Below are 18,980 nucleotides of genomic sequence, written 5' to 3'. Positions count from 1 at the left end.
AACAGTCTTCTGGATTTGTTTTTGGTTCCTCCCGCCATTTTAAGATATGTTTGAAGAGTCTTTGCAATAAGCACTCCCTTCATCTACTTCTTTTGGAAGAAGTCTCTAATCATTGCTGATCTCCTTAGTGCATTACTTCAGAATGATTTCATCCCAGGTGGTGACCTCACGTAAAATCCAATGTCAATTAATGGAAGCCAGAAAGCTTTGGGTTGTGCGGAAAGTGAGAAAATAAAAATAAAATACACACGTGCTGGCAATAGTAACTTTCTTTTGACTCATACCTGAGAATGTCGTTTACTCAGTTGAGACTGTAAACTCTCGTTAATTTTCTGCAGTGCTTCTTTCTCCTCATTAAGTCTTTCTCTGTCAGATCTCTCCTTCCTGAAGTCTTCTTCATATATTTGTACCTGCAACCGTTATCATTGAGCATTTGAATTTTGGTAAAGTCACAATGGCAATTTTCCACTACTTTTTTGTTTGGTTGCTTGTTAAACATTTGCCAAGCAATGGGATACATTCTAAAAGGATCCCTGTTTAGAATTCTGCACCCAAAGGGTTTCCCTCGTCTCGTTTTATAAAGATTACAAAGTGACAAGTAATGGCTATTTTCCAGTGGCACGCATCAATCAAAACAGTCCACAGCTTCAGTACTCATATACCCTTGTAATTTAAAAGGCTGATTATGGAACATCCATTCTAAAGATTATAAAGAAGGCAGCAAATACTAAAGACGTGGATCTTTCGAAGGGATAAACAGTGGTAGGACAAAAACTTTGTCAGTAATTTTTCCAAGTTTTCCCTTCAGTTATGAGCGCTTATCTCCCACCTTGCATCTCACATGCAAGCAGTTAGCATCCTGTGGCAGATGGGAGGTACTGGCAAAGCATGGAAAACTGACTTTTATCACAGAGTCTGACAGAACATTATCACTTTACCCAATCTATTAATGAGCCACCATGATGAAATAACGTTATGCCCTTTTCATAGCCCACTGAATGCCATGTGACAGGCTGGGCCTTGATGCTACTTTGCCTTATGCCTTTTTGTAGTGCTCTGCAGTTGCACCTTTTATACAGCTTTAGCTGTCCAATGTAGGTGTGGCCCTGAGGATTAAACTGTGCAGCATAAGTAACAGTGTTCAGAGTCGTTATTAAGGATGTTTTTCTGACCACTGTTATGGACTGAGAAGTACAGACTGGATGGCCAGAAGACTGGGACTGGTCAAGACTGTCCTGGAATTTAGACCTTCGTTGGAGCATCATAGAAAAAAAATCTGCAGAAGTCTATCTTGCTCTAGATGTTAGAAACTGTATGTGGAAGAAAAGTAATTGCCCCATATTCCTTTTGTCTGCAGTACAGGACTTTTGATTCACCCTCTCACACTACAGCTCAAAGATTTTACCCACCTCACTTTGGAGGCAGAGGGGAAGATTATTTACACAGTGCGAAATGGAAATAGGGAGGTTTGATCCTGTCACTAGATGATAAGCCGTCTTTTATCATTGAGGGATGCAATAACTTGCCTCTTGTTATGTCACCTAGTGCTCGAGTCATAGCATGGCATCCCATTTTAAAAGATCTGACCACCTGACACACAGAGAGCGCATGGTTTCAGAAGCAAAATATGAACCTAGAAGTTAACTGGTGGTTAGCTAAAGAACTAAGCCAATCAGCATATGGGCAGGCATCTACCTGATAAGTTCAAGACTGGTGGCACTTCTACTGACAGATATAGCAAAATCCATATTGCAGTGGAGACTACCGTCAGAGCTGGTCCTTTCAGTTGGTCACTAAAGCCTACTGATGGGCTATTTTTAAAGATTTTGCTTGCTGCTGCTCATGCGTTGCCCAGAGTATAGATCTAGTTTTCCTTTTGCAGGCATCAGTACTTTACAGAAGGTCTAAAGAAATGTTAATAACTCAGGACAAGAAAATAGCCAACACAGTGTTATTAATTATTTTCATTACTTGCCTGTTGCAGCTAATTTTTGCAAAGTTTTTTGGACCTGACTAGATATAATTCCCTTCCTGAATAACACTGCGTAAAAATGGAGCAAAGACTTTCTGTGTGGCCTCTTGGAGACTCAGCTCCACAGCCTATGCCTGAAGGATGCATAAGTGGTGCTGACCGCCAGAAGCAGAGGCATAGCTGTTACTTGCAGAAACCTAGGTCTCTTGTATCCCTCTTCTCCTATACGCTTCTCTCCTAGGTATTTCTTTATCTCTTTTCTCCTGATTCATTTTCTCTGTTGTCTCACCTCCCTCCCCCTGCCCAGCTGTATGACCTGTTGAGACTGTGATAGGGAACAAACTTATCACATTCGTGTTGTATACTCTGTTACCATTAGGAGGAGGGGGTTACCTCCCAAGGAATGAATGCCTTCATCTCTTGTGTAGCGGCCAGGGAAGGGCTGATGACAGCCAAGCCATGGCGGGATTCTGTCACGTTCATGTTTGTCCCAAGGGTTCCTCTTCCATACAGTTATAGCCTTCTGCTCCATTTTGTGCAGAGGGAAGCCTGAACTGGCTGTACTGATTTATACAACTAGAAAAATACATTCATAAAATGGTTTCCCCATGAGAATTCTGAAAAAAAATAGTTTACTCTATTTTATTGTGTAGAATGAAACAACTCATTAAAATCCTGCACTTGACTCTACAGTATTCTCAAGCATGTGGCAAGCATTACATTAAGGAGTAAAATCTGGCTTTGCTGTCAAATGTGACAGAAACAAGTATTTTATTCCCATTGAATAAAATTCCCATTCTGATCACATCCCTTTGTGTGTCTATAACATTAACTCTAACACTGTCCAGGATGACAGACCTAAAACGTAAAATTTTCCGAAAAGTATCACGTTTTTAAACAGATTCTTTCATATGGGGAGAGAGAGAGAGAGAGAGAAAGAAAGAATGCAAAAAGAGCTTATATTGCTCAAAATGAAAATAAAAACAAATATGCTTTGCTATGCTGACTGCTACGCAGGTTACGGATGCAAATGTTTTGCCTTACACTTTGAACTACAATATCAAAGAAATATTTTGATTTTTCCAGAGTAGGATTCTTATATAATTTGCCACACTTTCAGCTTCTAAGAAATAAGGAGCAGAAGACACAAGTAACAGATTCATCAGTAACTCATGAAGCTTAGCATTCTCCCTGCATGTAACTTAGTCCCTAAAAGAGAGCTAGCAGGACATCCTTGAGAGTCATGAGACCTCTGCATTCTGATGCTTCAAGTTGGACGCAAGGCCTTGTTCCAGTCCTACGCAAGGACTGAATTTCACTTTATGGTGTGATGACAGCATCTTAAAAAACACTATTTGAACGGTCTATAGCTAAGTTGTTTCTTCCTTTCAAAAGCCGTATATAGCAATTCTACCAGACACAGTTCTTAGGAGAAAGTGCAACACTACGCTGCCTTAAGTTCAACCAGGCTTACTTCCCGTTGCTCTCACCTGCTGCCTGAGAACTTCAAGTTGGGTTTGCATGTCCTCAAGGCTGCTCCTGCCAGACTTCTCTGAAGGATTCTCAAGAACAGAGGAGTGTTGCTTTTTCAATATACCCAGAAGGGCCTGCAACATAAAACAGCAAACTCATTATATGGGGATTCACCACATCAAACACATTCCTTTTAAATTATGAAAATGTTTGCTCTCACAGATTAAAGTGAGCCAAGCATTTTTGTCCTTCACTTGCAATTGTTTCTATTATTCACAGGTTTATACCTAGTGTATATATAACAAATATACATGTCTAAGTCCAAATTGTTAAATGTCTACACTACATCCATGAACTTGAGACAGTGCAGTTTAGGAAACTGGGCTTTTATTTACAGGTATAACCAACATATGAAAACCAGAGTTGCAAATCTCATTCAGAACTACCATTTCCCTGTGCAGGTCAGAATTTGGGAAAAACCAATTCAGAAGAGGCCAAACAACCCCAAGAACTAAAGCAACATTCAGTCACGGACTAAAAATGTGACTCCAGTAAAGTTTGATTCAAACACTTTTTGTACTAAGAATACAAATTTCCACAACAGGAACCAAAGTCAAAACTCTGGCCGAAAGGAAGTTATGTAGTCTCTGTAATCTGTCACTAGAGGGAGTCATCTATACACACTACACTGATATACTACTGTTACTCTCTTTAGTCAAATTCTGCCATAGATCTTCACAAACTTTATTTATTTTTAATAGTATTCCACAGCTCTCCCTTAGACTGGAATGATTTTTAAACAATTCTTATTCCACTCTGTCTATAATTACATATTACACTTACACATTTCTGACTTTAGCACAAACATCCATCATTTGGTCTTGGTACCTTTCAATGTCTCTCAAGGAAGACACAGACCCAGTTAACTTTATCCATTTAACTTCATCCATTTTAGAAGGTCGATTCCTGCTAGGTCTCCCCAGCGTGCCCTGGCTGGCCATACTCTCTCTTCATATCATAAGAGAATGGGGAAAGATCATTTTCTCAGGCTGGGGGGAGTGGCAGAGCAGGAATCTGACACCTTTTGAGAGAATCAATACCTACCGCAAGCAAAGCATTAATATTATGTAGTTCATCTTCCAGGAAGTGTCAAAAGAAAAACAAACAAACAAAAACATCTTCCATGGCAAACAGAAGAGAAAAGGGAGGCATTTTATCTGATGAGCTGCTGTCTGTGAAAACTGTGCAGAAGACAGATTGCTACAGTACCGGAAGAAATTCTGTACCATGTCAATGCATGAAGAAGGTTGAACATAAGCATGAATGGATGAAGATTTGTTCAGACGGTTTGCTGATTAATCCTCCTTTTGCCCCTTTGAGCCACTGCTAATCCCTTTTAAGAAACGACCTTTCAGTGCTCTGCACAAATAGTTAAATAAATAACAAAAACAAGTTAGGAGGTGTAGTTCAGATTGGGAACGGATTGCCAACAGCAGCAAGAGTTAGTAAAGTTTAACAGGACCACAGTACATCTGAAACTGAAATGTTCCCTGGCCGATTCCAACTCAAATCCTTTCCCTGGCATGTAGTTTCTAAGTGTACTGCTTGGCACAAATAGGAGTGAAACATGTTTTTACTCTTCTCCCTACCTATGTGGGATACATCTTAATCTTGTTGACAGTCACAGAATCACAAGAATAACTTAGGTTACAGGGGAACCCTTAGTCCAAATCTCTGCTCAAAGCAGGGCCAGTTAGATCAGGTTGCTCAGGGCCCATTAAGTCAAGTTTTGAGCACCTACAAGGAGGGAGAGTTCACAGCCTCTCTAGGCAACCTGTTCTAATATTTGACCACCTTTCATGATAAAAGAAGTGGTTCAGGTGCTCTAACTCAACGGTAACAATATCATTGACCATTTGCAACATAAAACTTTCTCAGTCTTCCGCTCCACCCAATTTTTTATATGCCCCTGTCTTTAACCTCTCTCTCTGTTTAAACTTTGTCACTAGGACATATATATTTTACTGATCATAGCAATCCTGATGTTACTAACTGATAATGCACATTTAAAAATGAAAGCATGTATATGTACTTTATGAGTGGTATCAATTGAAACAAGTCTTTTTCCCAGCCTCTGCTGTATATTGCACAGGCACAAAAGGCACGTGTGAATTTTGCTCCTCCAGTACAATTAGACACACCTCTGTGTTATAACTAACCTTGTGCATATTCACTAGGAAAAATTCACTGCTTATTCAGGAGCCTTCAATAGTTCTCACTTCCTATAGAGTTCCCTTACCTGCCCCTCCCACCCTCAGGTACTGCATGTAGTGACATAAACCTAAAACATGTGTGAACACTTCTGAAAATCTCTGGAAGAGGTACGTTTTGTCAACTGCAAAAAGATTTCTGCTTCCTTCTCTTTATTTTTCTCATTTCTGCCCATAAACTGTTGACAACTCTCCTGAGTCTTGAAAAAACGTCACTATATTGACTACTTTTCCTACAGCTCACTTCCTGGAGTCGTGTCATGATATGTAAGTATCATGACTCTGGGAAGTTCTTTGGTGTCTTTTTTTTTTTTTTTTGGAGGAAGTTCTACATTACAGGATTATGGAGGAAAAGTTAGAAAAATTCAGAAAATAGGATCTTCAGAAGCTTTAAAATAGATAAAACCAAGGTGCGGATTTTTTTAAACCTCGTTTGGAAGTAATATTGTGAATATTGTGAAAGACTGTGGTTTAAGGAGCGCGAGACGTGAAAAACGTCAAATTTGGGTCACGTTATTATTAGATCAATAGTAAATTATTGGGAATTATGTAATTATATGAAATTTATAGTCCCAAGAAGAAAATGGAAACTAAAGACTACTAAAGCTAATGCTTTGAGAGATAACCGGAATATTTTTTCTTAAAATTCCATTCACCTCTGAAATGACAAAAGGTGAGACTATTTTAGCCATTTATATAATAAATGAAGATATTACAGATCTGCTGCTTATAAAAAAAGCAACTGCAAATAAAGTGAGCATGAGATATTTTAAAAGGAAAAGTCAGGTATTTTAAATCTGCAGCTAAGATTCTTAATTTCAAATAAGCACACTTAAGAAATGACAAAAATTCTAGATGTCTTTTATAATCAGTTCTGGATGCAATTTTAATTGATCATTTGGCTATTCCTACTTTATTAAAGGCCAAAGTGCAAAAAATATCAGAAAAACTTATCTCAGGCAAGCTGAAAAACTATACAGGAAAAGGCTTCAGAGAAAGCTAGATGAATAATCTCGAGAAGGAGTAATAAAATGCCATTAGGGACTGGAGAAAGGATTTGATCCCCAGCAAAAGCTACCCTTTGGAAATAAAAGTGCAGGTTAAGATAGACAGTCAAACTGGGCTGTGTGTTTTAGAAGAAATTAAACTATAAAAAGTTCTTTCACTATAAAAATAAAAATGAGTATATGAAGGAAGGCACTATGCAGTGGGGCTGGGGGTAAGATTAAAGACAGCAGTTTCCAGTAAGGATGATAATGCAGAGCACTGTAGTGGCAGGGGATGACTAACAGCAAGGAACACACACAAATGAGAAAGAACTCGCAGCTTACTGGGTTAAATTCAGCTTAACTTAATGTAGTGTTAAATAATATTCATTCAGAAGCATTGAAAATTGAAACCTCAAATTACAAGATACAGTACAAGACTTTTCGGAGAATGTCAACATCAAAATGGAAGCATTTGGCTGAAAAATAACTAATGTGCTTCCCAAAGCTAAAAATGAGAAAATTGGTCCATGCAACTACACGTCAATTAATCTAACACCAAGAGCATGCAAGGCTTGAGAAAGCATTTTGAAGAGAAGAGTTTTAGACATGAGAAGTGGGATGAAACGAAGCAATGGGCATATCTGTTTAACCTGGTATCCTTCATAAAAGGATAGATTTTCTTAACAGGGGAAATACACTCGAGCTCATCAGCCTACGTTTTAATGTACACATTTGAGATGGTGCCCAAGGAAAGTTATTAAGTCAGAGATAAACGCGGCTAGTACTTGAACTATATGGTGAACAAGGAAACGGCAATAGGAAAGTCAACAAACTTGGCTCATGGCTTTGAAAACTATTACGGCATTACAATACCACTTCAGTGTTGCAAACATCAAAGCAGGATCAGATCAAACACAATACTTTGGGTTCTCTGGATGAATGGATTGAAGTTAGATGAAGCTGAAAGTCAAAAGTGTAATATCCTTAAAAAAATAATAACAACATCCACAAACTGGGAGCGAATCAGTTTTAAAAGACTGAGATGAAGATCCACACATATTAGCAGGCATAGTTGTATTTTAAAAGACCAAAAGAGTTTGGTTAGCCTAACTAAAGTGTCCCCTACAGAAAATACGATTGCTTTTTGCACCTACAGGAAAAGAGCAAGGGTAATGCAAGGAATGGAACAGATCCCTTTGAGAACAAATGAATATAATCTGGCCAGAATAAATTCAGATGGATCAAAACTGATGAAAGTTTCTAGCAAAAAAAGGCTTACACTTCTAGAATAGCATTCCAGGAGAAGCACAGTAGAAGCAGCTTAGGTATTTTTAAGGTAAAAGTTGTTTGACTTATGAAAATTTACAAGAACTTCAAGTCACTGAACCTGCAATAGCAGGGGACTAGACTTAAAAAGGACAAAGAGGGTCCCCCTTCCAGTCTTATGTGTACTCATGACACTAGACTTGAAGAATGCAAATACACAGAAAATGAGTAATGCATTACATTCATATATAGTGAATTGTGTTACATAAAACTGATATTTCATTTAAAAGTGTGGCTTATTTGCTCATCTATCCTAATCCCAACTTCATTAGAAGATTATAATAAAGCAAAATAAAACATTGAAGCCAGGTGTTTTACAAATAAGGCCTTGAATGAAAGTCACACTAAGGTTTTGAGCAAGCCCTGCCTGCCACTGTATTTTAAAAGAGCTATAGACCACAAGTTCAAGTAGATTTTTGTATATGGCAACATTACTTTTTTTGTCTTGACTTTTGCACGTCATGGTGCTCTAGCTTGCGCATCATGTAAAGTTACACAGTAATGGTTACTGCAGTGCATTTCCTCAGGAAGCATCTGTGGTTCACCATGAAATATAAAATTGCTAGAAAACACCCACTGCTTTATGTGATCTTCTGATTAAACCAAGTTATGCTTATTACTTTCCCTCTATTAAAAAAAAAAACAAACCTTTAAGCTATTTTAAAGCAATTCTCTCAATTATATATATGTATATAAACATAAATAAATATAGATACACACACACACACACACACACACACACAAGATAGGAGCATATTTCCTATGGAGAGGAGCCATTATTCTCAAATACAGAATGTATGTAGAACAAGAGTTTTAAAACTGTCCAACATTTTTTTAAATTAGTGTTTCACTGGATGCATATGAAAGCATCTTTGTGCTATTCCTCATTTTAAGGAGGGAGAATCTAAAGAGAGCTTAGATACCACACACAGGCAAGTTTTACAGGAGAAGCCAAAGTTCTTCTCAGCTTTCCTCTTCCCAATGCACACCCTACTACCTGCAAAGAGTAGCATGCACAGGCATTAGCTACATTAAGCTCTTGCTTTTTCCCCAGTTCTCTGAATCAGTGACCTGTGGATTAACAGCGATTGCAAGTTTGCTACCATAAACAGGATGTTCATCCAGCAATAAAAAGGAAAGCACTGTGCAGTGCCAGTGCCTGACAACAGAGACCCTATAATAAAAGGAAGAGTTACTAGTCAGTGGCTCACTCCTGTTCATACCTTATTGAGACGACTTATTTCACACTCATAGTGTTCTTTCCTTCTTATCATTGAAGCATTTTTTTCCTTCAGGAGTTTGTTCTCTTCCTTAATTTCATGGAGGGCATCAGTGAGGACCTTTATGTCTTTCTGGAACACAAAAACATATAGAGAGGCTGCTGAAATGCAGACGGAAACATTGTTCCGGAACAATTTTCAGAATATCTGCTGTCTGGCAGATCTGCCAAAAACTGCTGGCAAGGGACACAACAGGAAGGCAGAAGGTTAATCAAAGACTGACCTGATAAAGTTTGAGATTGTTCTGACCACTCACCATATGACGAGACAGAGAAAACATATCAGACTAAATCCTCAATCTCTGCAGCTGCATAAAGGCATGATAAAGCTGGTAGGCCAAGGAGATTAGTAGCCTATAGAAGATCATCCAGACCCCGCGTTATTCTCATGTACTCACAGCATAAGGAGAGCCACAGGCCAGGGCAAGAGACCAGAAGAGATCCAGCTGTTCCCATACAACATTGAAGACAACACCAGATGCCAGCACCACACAGTCTGAGGGCTTTCTCCACTATATGAACAACTGAGGCAGGTGTCAAGTATTGCTCAAGTATTAGAAAGCCACAAATGCAAGCTTAAAAATCCACTTTCTTTGACCCCATCACAGTTGTTGCTGACTTGAGCTTGACATTACCTAGTGTCCGTGTCTACCCTGTTTCTACCCCAGCAATTTACCAGGAAGCTGCTCTTGCTTGCAACGGTATTTATACTAGTCTTTTAAGACGCTATTATAGGAATTAGTAGGACGGATCTGTGGAACTTTAAATTTGATTCTCCTCTCCTATTGCTCTCAGTGCAGCTATTTTCAATTTACAATGCAGAGAGCTAAGATGTGAACCAGATCGTGAAGTAAGTGGCACCGTGTAAGATCCCCCTCCTTTCTTTCACAGAGTAATACACCCCTCACTAGTCTGCTTTTATCAGATTGTCTTAGGCCAAAGCTGTTCAGACACACATAACAGAATGGCCTGTTATGCCAAAAAAAAAAAAAAAAAAAAAGAAAAGTATTTCCAATATCGCTCTGCAGCTGCTTTATGTGATAAAGAAATAAGATCCAACAGCCACAGGCACAGGAGACCATACAAATGCTTCTTCTGTGCAACAGGCTTACCTCTGTGCAGCAAGCTACTAGGTACTTACTGTTTGGGACCATGAGAAGTAAATCACAGTGTGCATACTGAACCTCTGAAAAATACCCTGGAAAAACTGTCACTTCACATGGGATGCATTTATTTTCCTTTGCTCTAAGTAACTTGTCCCATTTCATTTTTTCAAAACAGTGGGCAAGATTAGTAGGGCACTTCTGCATTACTTAAGTACAGGATCTCACCCAGGAGCTAACTCAAGCTGATATGTATATGTGTGTTTTCAGATACTATAAAACAAAAACAACCCTCCCCCCCAACACACATACCTTATAGATATTTAACTCTGTTCTTCCCTTAGCATTTGCCACTCTCTTTCCTAGCTCCTAGAACATGTTCTCCTTCTCATACGGTGACGCCTTGAGGAACCTGGTCATTTTTAACTAAGGAATTCCAGTTTGTTCAGGTTTTTGAATCATCTGAATTCTTATGCCTTATTGCCTCTTATTTGACATTCAGTCTTAGCTGTTATGGCACCTAGACATTCCAGTGAGGAATTAGGTCTTTCCTTATAGGCAATGGGTGGGTACATGCTCATGCCTAGAGAGAACAAAAGACATTTAAATCTCCAGAAGAGCCAGTTTTCTTCTGCGGGATATGGAGCACATGCGGACAGATAAAATTAAATTCACATTATCACTCTGGGAGAGCCTTTCCAAAAAGGAAAAACAGCCCTATAAGCAGCAGCATGTAATCTATCCCACTGTTGTTCGTTGCTGTTGGTTTACCTTAATGGCTCAGCAAATCACCTGGGGAACAGTTAGTCTGAGTAAAAACATTCAAAAGGTTCTGTCAGGCTGCTGGTCTAGATGAACAATTAGAGAAGAAATACATTATTACTCTGTTCTGGCAACGGCCCTGTGCAACCTATCCCAGATCTACAGCTACAGGGAGGTGAGTAAAACATTTAAAAGAAAAAGGGTTGTTGTCATCCAAGAAAGAAAAATAAAGATTAAAAAAACATAAATGAAGGTATGAAGGATGTTAGCTGCTGCAGAAAAAGTCCTAAAAATCTAACCTTGGTAGAACCATCAGCCTGGGCCCCTTCAGCATCTACTGAACCTCAAAGCAATAAACCTGCTCACATGTTTTCAAGCTGAACACATCTTTAAGCATCTTGATGAATAAGCACCTGAAATGGCTTTTTCTTTAGCTAACTCCATGGGCAGCATAGCCTAGTATGAGTTTGCACAAATGCTGGCATGGTTGTTGCATCCATGTCGCTCATTCAAACTTTCCCCTTTAGCAGCTACCAGCTGCAAAGGGATAGGCCTCCTTCATCCCTGCAGGACACCCATAAATCAAAGAAATTCAGAGCAAATAGAAACTTGCCGCCTGAGTATATAACGTACTCATAAATTCCTGATCTAAGGAAGGATCCAAGCAGGTTACCCCATCCCCCTAAGAGACTTTCGGATTATACTATTATTTTATTCATTATTCAGGTATGTAAATAAAAAAAAAAAAAGAAGAAGATCGCACCGCTCACCCTTATCTTTCAGAAAGTAGCTACTAGTATTTTTCACAGCTGCCATATATTAAAGGGTTGGCAGTAAAAATCTCAGTAGTATGAACAAGACAGAAAGATTGTCTTGCACTCGACTCCACACTCAGAAAAGGCAAACACAGGCAGTGATTCAGAAAGCTCATAATGATATGGCTTGCTTTAAAGTATGTAAACAGTCCTATTGGTTTGAAATTCATCCCATGCTTAACTAAGACCACACTATAACAGATAAGCAGGTAAGGTGAGTGTTCTACTTATGAAGATAAAAGTTTAGGTCTTTGCACTGTTTTTTTTCCTGCAGCAGCTAATATGCATCTTATCTGAGCATGGAAGTGATGCATGCGCCACATTGTTTCAGGTTTGTTTTGTGTCATCAAGCTTCCCATAAGAATGGAGAACCCTGACTGCAGCTGTTAGAACTCAATCCATAAAATCATGTTAGAGGTTATAAAGTGTGAGGCACCGTGAAATCGCATAAGAATAGTAAGCACTACGCCCTGTAGCGCTTGTAAGATAGGGCAAACACCAACTTCTGCGTATACATTTGACATATTTACTGATTGTTTAGGTATATTTACTGATTGTTTAGGTTGGTGGGTTTACTTGGGTGGGAATTCAGCTTGAAGGATCTACCTTGAGATGCAAATGTCTGCACCTCAGCTGAGGCCTATGGAGTCTTGGGAGAGCTGCCTAACCAATCTGAGGATGAGTTGAACAGCTCTCTAGAATAGACAACTACAGCTGATCGGCTGAATTGTTTTGAACACTAACGACTGCGCTGACTACACCTCTAATCTCTAAGGGCAGCTCCGATAGCGAGCTCACATGTAAAAGCCACTACTGTCAACATCAAAATTTAGGTGCCTGGAGCTGAATTGCATTCCTTTGGTATATATCCTCAGATATTTTGTATAACATCTGCAATGACATCCCTATCTCATTTGAAATCACTGTAGTGTTTTCTTTCATTTGGCACAAAGAAGTTCACCCACAAACTGAACAGCTAGGAAGGAAATCTCTGCAGAACTCATATCAATCTGCTCTTTACTCCCCCACACATGGTAATATTGTGTTCTCTGCCACTTTCTATAGAAATGACTGTCTCTCTATACATAGCCCTCCGATCAGAAACTAGATCAGCCACTGCCTTGGATATAAATATTGAAGGGCGCTCAACACCACAAGCTCATCTAATTGCCATGCTACAACCCACGCTGTGCCACTCACTAGAAGAGAAAGAGAAAAGACAAGACTGCATTCAACGTTGAGCACAAACAGGGTAACACAGTGCAACCTCCTACCGTTTCCTGCAACGGCCCATCTCTGCCCAGGACTCGCAACCTCTCATTTTCTGGATGATTTCGGTATCTCTCTTCCTCCAGCTCACTGACTCTCCTCTGTGACATGTCCAGTTTTGCTTTCATTTCTGCCAGCTGAAAAGCAAATAACATTCGTGATGGGCTGAGTGGGGATCCTGAATGGCACAGCATCCCTAAGGTGCCTCCAACTCCTCTCAGCTCTCAGCAGATTAGGGTAAAGAAATGGATCTGGTATGATATAAAGTTTCCAAGTACTTATTTCCCCCTCTCCACCTCCAAGCCCTGCTGTTCTGTCTGCAGTGCAGATCCTTAACGATTCTGGGCAATTTCTCTGCTAACGTTAACCCAGCCGGCTCCAGTAACGATTTTGCTGCCAAAAGACAGCTAACATGGGTCTATCTCCACTTATGAAATCTCCGTTTTACTGTTCTTTTACTTACAGAAAACCTCCTTTTCACAGAAAGGAACAAGAGATGAGACGTGTCAGTCACTGAAATAACTTGTTTTTGGGGATTTCAAACAAAACTGTAAGCCCCAGTGAGCTTCCAGGCTTCAGAAGCCACAGTGGAAGGTAAGAGGAAGTGGAAGAGACAAGATGAGAACCAACAGATGAACCAACAATGAAGCTCAGTGGCTGGGCACCCCGGGCACCGCAAGCTAATTTTTAGGGAATTGTGCTTTCTGGTGCGAGGAATTTCTATTACCTTGTGAAGGGCATGAAGATTTCTGCTGTTATGTTCACCACCCGGCTCCCTACTGTTTTAGAGATGACCTGCTTCCCTAGTCATTTTGACCTACTGAAGAGTGTATGCGCATGAGCTTCGCTTCTATGTTATGAAGCTTTTTTTCTGTGTGAGCGAAAGACAAAGTAAATGTGGTAGTATTTTTTCAGATCCCGACTAGAGCTAAGGCTTGTTGGTATTTACACACAGACTTAACTATCAGCAGGTAGCATTCATATTCCAACAGAAGTAGTCAACGTTTTTACCTTCTTTTCATAATGCTGTTTCATCCTTCTAAACTGATGATCCCACTGCTTGTTCACCTCCAGAAGCTGTAATTGTCATCAGGAATTCACAGTAAACAACCCTTGTTTCAGCATTCTTAATAAATAAAGAATAGGCTAGCTTTCTAATCTTTTAGCTACGAATGTTCACAACCTCCTCATTTTCTGGCCAGCTTATAACAGAAAAAGCAAGTGTAAAGTTTGGCAAGCTTTATGGCCCATCTGCCAGTTCTTTGCTATTTCGGTTCAGGTGCATGAATGTTGAGGAAGCAACATCAAGGAAACACGCAACAGTAAACCACAGGTGAATCATTTGTAACACTGTACAAATCCCAGCTGCAACTCCTAAATGGCCATGGACTTTCTTGTTAAGTTTGCTTTAAGTTACACGCATATATTGAGAATTTAAAGGTCACTGACTTCAAACATGTGAACTAAAGACTCCTGCTAAATGGAATTTTTACTTTGTGCAAACCCTGCTTGCCTTTTTCAGTACCACTAAATTGAGCAAGCCTATGCACGCAGGGCGGGGAAGATTGGCCAGTACCATGCAGGCAAGCAGTAGGAGCAAAGTCAGCGTGTGCGCATGTGCGTGCGCACGCGTACACATTTTTATAGTTTGCATTTGCAGAAAGCCAAACAGGTCTCTCAGAAGCATGCTGCTTTGCGGGATAGAGGGTCACTTTTTAGGAAGTTCAGCAAGAAAATAACTTCTTGTTTGCTGCTACTGTGACTATGGTTCTATTTGTTACTATTCACAGTGATTCCTCGGTCTTTACAACAGAGATTAATAAGAAAGTTTGCCCTCTGTATCACACAAATTTCTGTTCTTCTAGATTCATAGCTGTGTTACTAAAAATAAATGATGACCTGCTGTAACAGCTCCTCAAATGTAACTCTGCCTGCCTTGGTAGATATAAGTAGGACTATAGGAATTCATTGGAACATAAGTTTAAGTGCTTACAGGCCTGAGGCTGTCAAGAAATGCAACACAAAGTCTCCAGATGGAAACTTTCTCTCAACCATGCAAGACTAGATCTTCATAGAAAAATCATAGGCCTTATTGAACTTGCTGGTGAAACCAGTTGCAGCATATGCACAGCGTAAGCAACGGTGATAATACGCTCAGCGATTTTCTGCCCTAGAATTATTACTAACATTGTAAGGTCTATCTTAGAGGTTATAATTGTGAAAGATACTTAAGATTACCTCTCGTCTCTGTCTTTCGAGTGAGAGGATCTGTTGCTCCACAGAATCAGCTGATATAGTCTTCTTTTTGGTCAGTAGTAAGTGCTTTGACTGGAGAACAAAAGCGTTTAAAAATGAATACTTTCAGCATTCTCTCCCAGCGTCAAGATCATCATATGAAACTCCCCTGCTAAGCACCCATAAAGAAATATTAAAATAGCAATAACTTCTTATATGGTATTTATATTTCAGCTCCTTTACACCTGTTGAAAGCAGATCCTGAAGCGTACACCCACTTTAAGCCCTATTATTCTGTGTTTTAATGCAGCCATTATGTAAATAGAAACTGAAATAAACAGAATTTTGTCTATTTGCACCATTTGAGATGTAGAAAACCAAACAGGAATTAAATTATCTCACAAATGGTAGTACAAACAAGTAGGCCAAGCCACAGAGGTTGAGCCCAAGTTAAACTGAGTGCAAGTTATTAGCATTAGAATAATTAGTACTGTTGCCTCCAGCAAATGTTTGCAGGCCCAGGGCCCTAATACTTAGCACAATAGGTTCAAAACAAGTAATAAGGAAAATGAATGGGCCATCTGGAGCAATTAGGAAATTGGTCCAACCTGAAACTGTTCCATCTTTAAAACATGGCGGTTTGTCCATGCAGGACAAAAGCAGCTAAGCCCTCAATTTTATAAAGGTAATGAAGTAGATCATAATTTCCATGAAGTTTCTGTGTATTCTCATAAAAACAAACGTCATCTATGAGATATAATTTTTATATATATATATATATATATATATATATATATATATATATACATATAAACACACAGACACATAAAAATACACAGAATAAGAGAACCGTACTTGGAAAAAAGGAACATATTCAGGAAAATCCACTGCATCAGATACTTTGTCATTTGAAGAGAGATTTTTTTTTCTCCCTAGTCTAAATTTGCAATCAATAGCATGAGAGACTGAAGAACAACAGTCTGAGCACTTCTGAGGTCTTAAGTCTCCCAAAATGAAAAATTTTTTTTCAACTAGAGATTTAACACCAACCACCAAAGAAGAAGAACACAGAAGCAAACAAGACTGTTTCCTATACAAAATCGACCTTGTTGGGACTTCACATGGCCAAAATACGGTTCTGCAAAACAGCTGACAAACATCTCATCTTTGCTGCCTTTTTGCTCGTGAAATTTCCTTCTGGGTAATATAAAAGAGTTTGACTTTAGATTTGCCTTATTTTCAGATTGCTTTTAGCAATTTTTTAAACGCAATCTATAGTACTTTCTGTAGTCACTGTATACAAGCAAGTTAACAACAACAACAAGAGGACATTTGCCCACAGTTAGATCTGAATTACTGATTAGAATGGTTACTGAATTACTGATAAGATCCATATTACTTCTTCTGGAAGCATAGAAAGATGTTTGCTTTATCTGTGGCCAAAATCATTTTAGATTTACACACACATATCTGACAGTAGAGTATGTTAGGTACAACTAGTTCTTTCACAGTCCTAGTTCTTCTGAGATGAGTGTATGATTAAATACGAATGAACGTGCAATATCTCTCAGTCAACTTTACCAGCATTTTTATTCAAAATGTTTCAGTTTTATCTATTTATGTTTCTGATGCCTCATGAACACCTAACAAGATGGCCGGTGGCTAATTATACAAATATTTTAAAAACTCTTCTGGAACGTTTTGTCATGTTTTTTCAGAGGCAAAAACCCTGACCATGTATTTGCCCCATGGCCCGTTCCACTGAACTCTTAACATTGGAGCACTTGACTTCAAGGCCAGAAAGCACTTAATCCCTCTTCCTGCAGAAGCTCATTAACATGCTTAACTTAAAGTATCTGAAGCAACTGAATAGCTCCACAGACCACCGTGTATGTGTTGAATCGTTTTCAACAACCAGAGCCTCAGCCATATATTTAAGCATATAAAGAGTCCTGTTAAAGTCAGTGGGACGACTCACAAATATAACAGCTGTATACACACTCAGAACCAACTGGCCCAAATACTACTCTCTGCAATTGCTGGGCCACTGAAACAAACCACTTTCTACCCTTTGTATGACAACAAATTAAAACGACCAGATACTTTCAGGGAAAAGAAATACTAAGGAAGATCTTCTTTCCAAGAATGCCACATCTGAAAACATTCCTGACATTTTCTTCTACTTTTGAACAGCATAAGCCATTTAGACAAATCTACTATAACTCATGTCAATCTACAAAGTGACACACATGATATATCCACTACTTGAACTCATTCCTGCTAATTAGACAGCACTTCAGAGGACAGGTGAAACATTCACTTACTTCTAACTGGTCGGGTGAAGCTTCCATTTCATCATTCACATCTGCCCATGCACATCCAAAATGGCTTTGAGCATTTGTTTCAGTACAGGTCTTTGAAAGAAGAAGAGCAATGAAACAGATATTTTAAGTTGCTTAAAGGAGCAGGAAAAATACATGAAGCCGTAGAACATACACTAGGGCTGTCTGTGCAAGCAGCCAAGATTAAGCAAAAGGTGATGGAATGTTGACTTTAAGCTCTTCCTCCTTCCTAGCTGGGGCTTCCCAGAATGTTTAAAGCACACTGCTTATGACTAATGTACAAGGCAAGACAGTACTTTGTTTCGTGTGTATGTAAATTACAATGGACTGGCCAATTCACTCCTGAGAGAGGAAGTTGCACATTTAAGGGAAGGAAGAGTAAACTTTTTCAGTAAAAAAGAGGACAGGGTTTTCTTTCCCCAGAACCTGAGAGATCTGCTTCCAGTTGAAACAAAGCATTATGCAAGTATGACAAGTATTATGTGACAGCAAGGGAGGGTCAATTATCGTGACAGAAAAATGAAGTGAGTCATGCTTGCAAAGGAGCAACATTAAAGTCTGTTAACAGCCATCGGGAAGAACACACCCTTACAAAACCCAAGATGTTTGGCGGAATCCCAAAATTGAAAAATTGACTTACTTTCCCTGAAGAAAAGCTGCACAAAGTTTCAGAACAACAGATTTCGTTACTCTTCTCTTAAGGACCTATTATTTGCAGTTATAGTCACTTATCCCCTCTAGGCACGGATCTAGCTTCAAGACGCTCCAGTCTGTTCTCAACACTTCAAACTTAGGCCTTAGTTTCCCATTTGGAAAAAGAGGCTAATACTACCAAATCAAAGAAAAGACTCACAGAAAAGATTAACAAATAAAATGCTTCCACCAAATTTTCAGAAACAAAGTCAGAAGGAAATAGAAAAGCACAAAATATTGTTATCTTCAGTCTTATAATTCTGAATAATAATGCAGTTGAGAAGGAAATGTGAAAGAAAAATCATTTTCCTTATTGTGGAAAGATCCCTGGGTCTGAGCTTTTTTCAGCAAAAAAAGGATAAAAAAAAAACTAACCTGTATAATTTAACACAAAAGAATATAAATCTTTGGAAAAGCTTCCAATTTCCAAAAAATGAATTATACAAGCTACA

At 39.0% G+C, this 18,980-nt stretch overlaps 1 protein-coding gene across 27 annotated transcripts in view; it reads right to left on the bottom strand.

The window, feature by feature from the left end:
• TNIP3 (TNFAIP3 interacting protein 3) overlaps positions 1–18,980 on the bottom strand; it is a 99,729-nt gene that overhangs the window by 19,226 nt on the left and 61,523 nt on the right. For 16 of the 27 annotated variants that reach the window (XM_068941701.1, XM_068941681.1, XM_068941687.1 and 13 more), the window contains 7 exons: positions 17,818–17,907; positions 15,497–15,586; positions 14,270–14,335; positions 13,264–13,395; positions 9,254–9,382; positions 3,463–3,579; positions 285–410 (listed from right to left, as the gene is read on the bottom strand). In XM_068941701.1, coding sequence (XP_068797802.1) covers positions 285–410; positions 3,463–3,579; positions 9,254–9,382; positions 13,264–13,395; positions 14,270–14,335; positions 15,497–15,586; positions 17,818–17,907 — 750 coding nt within the window. The remainder of the gene's footprint in view (positions 1–284; positions 411–3,462; positions 3,580–9,253; positions 9,383–13,263; positions 13,396–14,269; positions 14,336–15,496; positions 15,587–17,817; positions 17,908–18,980) is intronic. The other 11 variants (XM_068941706.1, XM_068941695.1, XM_068941696.1 and 8 more) reach the window with 3 other exon arrangements.

Source organism: Struthio camelus, chromosome 4, assembly GCF_040807025.1.
Source record: "Struthio camelus isolate bStrCam1 chromosome 4, bStrCam1.hap1, whole genome shotgun sequence".
NCBI classification, from domain to species: domain Eukaryota; kingdom Metazoa; phylum Chordata; class Aves; order Struthioniformes; family Struthionidae; genus Struthio; species Struthio camelus.
The sequence above is the reverse complement of the archived record's forward strand: the minus strand, read 5'-3'. Positions and strand labels throughout refer to the sequence as shown.